General features: G+C 40.0%; 1 protein-coding gene across 2 annotated transcripts in view; it reads right to left on the reverse strand.

Moving 5' to 3' along the window:
* Positions 1 to 1,375: 1,375 nt before the first annotated feature.
* Positions 1,376 to 6,513, reverse strand: part of LOC132995944 (homeobox protein OTX1 B-like) — a 5,258-nt gene continuing 120 nt past the window's right edge. Inside the window, exons 2-4 of one of the 2 annotated variants that reach the window (XM_061066206.1) lie at positions 4,768 to 4,919; positions 1,983 to 2,158; positions 1,376 to 1,928 (exon numbers count right to left, since the gene is read on the reverse strand). In XM_061066206.1, the coding sequence (XP_060922189.1) occupies positions 1,376 to 1,928; positions 1,983 to 2,158; positions 4,768 to 4,919 (881 nt within the window). Of the gene's footprint in view, positions 2,159 to 4,767; positions 4,920 to 6,513 lie in introns of both variants that reach the window. The other variant, XM_061066197.1, reaches the window with a different exon arrangement.

Here is a 6,513-nt window from a genome sequence, read left to right on the forward strand (position 1 = left end):
CGACAGCTGGTTGAAAAACTGTTTTAATTATGTTTCATGTTTCTCTGCGATGAACGACTCATACGTCTTTTATTTGACGTGAAGAGAAGCTTCTTCTTCTTCTTCAGGATAAACTTAATTTCCCTTCGGGGATGAATAAAGTACTCTATCTATCTATCTATCTATCTATCTATCTATCTATCTAAAAAACAACGTTCCTCACACAAATCCTCTTCAGCCTGTGGCGCCTGAACGCACCTGAAGAAGAAGATCACAGGAGGTTCCAGAGCAGCAGGTTGGATCTGCTGCTCTGGAACCAGCTCAAGAAGAAACCATCATGGGAACAAAAGTTTCGTTTTTCTGTTTGACTTCTCGAATCCAGAACCTGAAGCTGCGACAAATGTTTTAACCTGAAGAATCTTTTCATCATGAATCCAGTTTAATGGCTGAGATGTTGATTTCACACCTGCTCTGTTCCGTGACTCATCGTTCCCTCACGGCTGCTCGTCCAATCAGAACGCTTCTGGGACTTTTAACGGTTATTGACTTAGCATCGTCTCGTTCAATCCGGAGGTTCAGCAGCTGGTTCCTGTCGACTCTGCCACACGGGGGCGCTGTCTATCGGCTGAATCAACATCCACGACAGTTCGTCCACAGCCTCTTGTTTTTACCGGACACGTCATCGTGGGGGAATCGAACATGTGACGTCTCTGAGCTCAGCCCGAGGATCGTGGGTAGTGTAGTGTATCTACATGACCAGTGGAGGGGAGTGTCACATGACGTGTTTTAGGTGTGTTAGACGTGTGTGAGTGTGTGTGTGTGTGTGTGTGTGTTCATAAACCAATCAAATCAATGTTAATCAATCCAGATTAAAACTGAAGTTGATGTGAACTCGTTTAAACCGGTTTCAGTTGAATCAGATTCGTTGCGTCTCCGTCGCTGCAGAAGAATCAAACTTGTCTTTTATTTGTCGGCTCATGTTTCAACAAGATTTTTATTATAAAGACACAAACGTGTACATCTGTCAAACTTCAGTGGAATAATCTCATTCACATTTTTTCATTTTCTCTCTTTCTGAAAAGAACAAATAGGAAAAAGTCTTCAGCTCACAAACAAGTGCTGAGATCCAGTCTTCAGAACACACGTGTGTTTGGAAAAAGAGATTTAGTCCGAACCAGAGTCTCGTCTTTGATCCTCTTGTTTCCTTTGATCTAAATCCATGTTTTTCTTTTTCCTTCAGACGAACTGAGACGATCAGAAGTTCTACAAGTGTCTCGAGTCCTGGAATAGAAAAATAATCCTGGTGGAGAACATCTCAGCTCGGTCACAGATCAACGTGAAAGCCTCTAGTGTGAGTGTGACGCATCTTCAAAGCGCAGAGGAAGAGGAGGAGGAGTCACAGCACCTGGAAACGCCATGACGCCTGGTCCTTGTAGTCCAGACAGTCGGAGGCGTTGAAGTTGAGTTTCCATGCCGACGTGGCCGTCTGCTCTTTGTAATCCAGACAGTCTGTGGCGTTGAAGGCCAGGCCGGGCGCGCTGTACGCCTGGTGGTGCGGCGGGTGGTGGTGGTGGTGGTGGTGGTGCCCCGAGGTCTGGCCGATGTGGTGGTGGGCGTGTCCTGACATGGAGCCGCCCGTCATGGGGCTGAGCTGGTGGGGGTGGTGCGGGTGGTGGTGGTGGGAGTGCATGGGCGACAGGTAGGAGCCGCACTCCACGCCACCGAAGTAGGAGCCTGATGCCGAGGCCGGGTAGCCCTGGCCGTACGCCGCCGCCGTCTGGCCGTAGGACACCGGGTAGGAGGGCGCCCCCCCGCTGGCGGAGGACGAGCGCTGCATGCAGGAGGCGCTGGTGGGCGCCGCTGGGTCGGGTAGCGTGGCCAGGGCCGGCGCCGGGGAGATGGGCGCCGGGCTCCAGATGGAAGACACCGGGGCGGAGACGGAGGACGAGCTGCTGAGGAGACCGGGACCGCCGAGACCGGAGGAGACGGACGAGGACGAGGACGAGGCGGAGGAGGCGCTGGACGCCGGCGGCGGTGGCGGCGGCGTGAACTGGCCGCTGCTCTCAGAACCGGTGCTCTCTCTGGTCGGGGACGACTTCTTCTTCACGGGTTTGACCTTGGAGCTGTTGCTGCTCTGCTGCTGCTGCCGACATTTGGCTCGTCTGTTCTTAAACCACACCTGAGGACGGAGGAGAGAGGTCAGAGGTCACGAGCCCATATCGACTGGTCAGAGCACCTGTCTGACCTTTGACCTTTGACCACTACACTCACTTCTGCTCTGGACAGAATCTGCTGAACGAATCAAAACACGACAACGTGTTTTTCTTTCATTTCATCGAGTTTAAAACGTCAGAATCTTCTTTAAAGGATCAATTCACCAAATGTTTCACGTTTTCACTTTTCATTCAGTTTTGAGATTTTCTGATAAAGTTGAGCTAAGATCAGTTTAATGAGTTTGTAGCATTTAAAAAAATAAGTGAATAACTTAAGAATTATTTTCAGAAGAAAGTTCCTCTGTTTGTCCGTCGCTGTGTTTCATGGGAACTATATTTTAATTTGTGAACTGTCCCTTTAAATCTTGTCTTATAGAGGAAACCCTCCGTCACAACTCCTCTTCAGGGAAACATTAATAAAGTATAGTTTATAAGATGAAATTAAATGTTAAAATGAAAATGTGCAGACTCACTCAGGATGGAGGCTTTTCAAAGTAAAGCTCAGCAGAACAACCACAACACAACTAATTACTTCCTAACGTAACGTTTTATTTTAAAGGGGATCTTGTTTCCTTCTATTTTTCCTACTTTTGAAAAAGATTTTCCTGCTTTGATTATTTTTCATTGTATTAATATTTTCATTTACAGAACATTTCAGCAAAAACGTTGTTTTTATTCAGTTTGGTTCATGTTTTGTGTCTGTGGATTCAAATTATAACATAAATCTAAAATGTCAATTTTATTGGTTTATTGATTAGATTTATTTTCTGGAAATATTCGTAATTTAGCCCAATTTTATTTGAAAAAACATAATTTGCTAAATTTGAATCATAAACCCGGGAAAACGTATAAAAATACAATTATTTTAATGTCAGTGATGAACTGAGGAAGTTTTCTGCTTAAATCTGTTTCAGTTTGTCAAGTTATGATGAAAACTTTTAATTTAAGAAACATTTTTAAAAATCAATCATGTGAAATACAGTTTTGGGAGAAAACAAACATAAATTGAACTTAATGAGCACGAGAGCATTTTGAATAGTATAGATACAATTTTAAAATAATAATGGAATCTGAACATTAATAAATGTTTTAATTATATTTAAGCGATGATTATCAGTATAGAAAGCTTTAAAAAAAAACATCAACCTGTGTGGGTAATGAACAACAAATATTACTGCAAATACTACATACTAGTACTACCAATACTTCCACTACTACGTCTGTGAGCAGCAGCACAGGTGCAGAGTCTCAGCTGGATTCTACTGAAGTGAAGTGAAGTGAAGTTTCTCATTCTTTAAAACCATTAACGGTTGTTTTCACTGTGTGATATCGTGTGTGAAGTGTTTTCTTTTGAACTTGTATTTAACTTTAACGCACCAACATCAACCAGCACTCTTCATTGTGTTGGATTTTATGCAATTTAATGACAACAAAGACTTTCTATTCTATTCTTTTCCACGTCAGCCTGTAAAACTTCCTGCTGGGACCTTCAAACTTCTTCTTTACAACGAACTATAGAAACTTATATCTAAATGCTTCTTTTGGGGATTTTCTTTTGTAACAGTTTATTGTCATGGATTTTAGATGATAAAGCACTTTGAATTGTCTTATTGTTGAAACGTCCAACACAAATTAACTTGTCCTGAAGTCCTGAAGTCCAGAAAGATGATATGGTTTTATAGTGAAAATGTTAATCCAGTGAAATGTTCCCCTTGAGAACAGGATGGGAAGAACTGTGTTTCAATCAGAATACTAGAGAAATAGAAACCACGCAGATATTAACTCTATTAACTGTGCTCATATAAATATCTTGTTCCTGAAAGATAATAACTTGTGAGGACAAGATGAAAAACCTCAGTTTCAGGGACACTGACCTCACGTCCTTCACAGCAAAATCGGGAGTGTTCATTCAACTCATAGTGTTAAATTTAACACTTTTTCTGAGTCTATATAATCCTCACGGATTCTGAGTTAAAATTTTTAATATTTTAACTCTTTAACAGTGATAAATATTTGACACCCTTGGTGTTATTTTATGACTCCACATAAGTGCACCTTTAACTCTAAATCGTGTTATTCCCTTTCACTGTGAGTGTTAATTTTTAACATACATAGTGTTATTTTATGACTCATTAAAGTGTATTTTCAACACTAAAATCGTGTTATTTCATTTCACTACGAGAGTTAATTTTTAACATACATAGTGTTATTTTATGCCTCATTAAAGTGTATTTTTAACACTAAAATGAGACCGAGGGTCAGTCTCACACCTGTCTTGATAAAGAGAGCCGAGGGATTTTGTTATGGTTCATTGGGTGCAGACATTTGTGGTGAAGCTCCTCCCATATTTTATGATCAACTCCACCTGAAGTGAATCTAACTCAGTCACAGGTGTAAACATTTAACTCGCTTGATTGACACTAGTTGTGTTAAAACAACTCCAAAATATTAACACTGAAAAAACAACACTACAGATTTTGCTGTGTTGTTTTTACACCAGAGCTTTAAACCTGATGTTGTATTTGTATTACATTATTACACACACACACGGACACACACACACGGACACACACACCTGCACTCGGGACTCGGGCAGGTTGATCTTCAGCGCCACCTCCTCCCTCATGAAGATGTCCGGGTAGCGCGTCTTGTTGAACAGAGACTCCAGGATGTCCAGCTGCGTGCGTGTGAACGTGGTGCGCTCGCGTCGCTGCTTGCGCGGGTGACCTGGAAGATTCCATAAGCAAACACACAAATTAATACATAAATACAAACATCCGGTCGCTGTGCGAGGTTTGTGTTAACTCTGATATATAAAGTGCGAAGTTCTTCTGAGCTTGTTTTGAACTTTAGCTCGAGCAACGCTGTTAGTTTCACTGTCTTCTCTCCTGTACATCACGTGGGCTGTACTTATTAAAACAATAATAATATAGAAGAGAATAAGAAAATAAATGTGGTAAATTAGTTTTGCCATGAGAGAATTCTGAGATAGACTTTTTGTGCAGATGAATAAAAATGAAACACGAGTCTGACTCCACATTCTCTCATTTTCCACCTGATGTTAAAGTTTTATTTGTATTTATTTATATATCTCAGTCTTGTATTTTGTTGGGTATGAATATTTGATGACGTTATATGTTCTGAGTCCTGCAGGATAATAAAATAAAAACTTCAGCTCAGTTTCACAACTCTTCTTCAGAGAAACATTAATAAAGTATAGTTTATAAGATATGTTAAATGTTTAAATGAAAATGTGCAGACTCACTCAGGATGGAGGCTTTTCAAAGTAAAGCTCAGCAGAACAACCACCAACACAACTAATTACTACGTAATTTAACTTTTTATTTTGAAGGGGATCTTCTTTCCTTCTATTTTTCCTACGTTTGAAAAATGACTTTCATGGCGCCGGGCTCCAGATTATTCAAATTATAATATAAATCTTTAAAGGTCTTTTTTGTTCATATTTAGTATTTTTAATCAGATTTCTCTTCCTCACTTTCACTAATATCCAACCAAACTGTTTTATTCCTGTTTATATTCTGAAGCTTTTTACATAATAAAATAAAATAACAACTTCAGCTCAGTTTCTCATCTGTGGAAAAACAAAACGGCAGAAAAGTGTGTTTGATTTGGATTGAATCGTATTTGAAGTTGTCTTGTTTGATGGAAATGGATATGGACAGTGGTGGGAAGTAACGAAGTAGAAATACTTTGTTACTGTTCTTAAGTAGATTTTTCACATATCTGTACTTTACTTGAGTACTTATTTTCCTGACGACTTTTTACTTTTACTCGTTACATTTGAACAAAAATATCTGTAATTTCTACTTCTTACATTCTCAAACTGGCTCGTTACTTGAGCAGCGGAGGTTGGCGCAGCTCTCTCTCTCTCTCTCTCTCTCTCTCTCTCTCTCTCTCTCTCTCATCCAGGGTTAAACATTTGTAAAATGATACATTATATACATTATATTCATATTGTTGTTATAATGTTTCAGTCAGTTGAGATAAATCTTGAAGAGAAACATTTTGGGTTGTTTTGTGTCTGTATAGGCCTACTATAAAAAGCACTTTGCATTTTTAATTTTGGTACTTGTACTTTTACTTTTGATACTTAAGTACATTTCAACACCAGATACTTTTGATACTTGAGTACTTTTAATATGAGCTACTTTAAGACTTTTACTCAAGTCATTTTCTGACGGGTGACTTTTACTTTTACCGAAGTCACTTTCAGGTGAGATATCTGTACTTTTACTCAAGTATGTCTTTCAAGTACTTTATACACCAATGGATATGGAGTTGTTAATCTAGCGGGGTGCGC

This window comes from Limanda limanda, chromosome 2 (assembly GCF_963576545.1).
Source record: "Limanda limanda chromosome 2, fLimLim1.1, whole genome shotgun sequence".
In the NCBI taxonomy this organism is placed as follows: Eukaryota; Metazoa; Chordata; class Actinopteri; order Pleuronectiformes; family Pleuronectidae; genus Limanda; species Limanda limanda.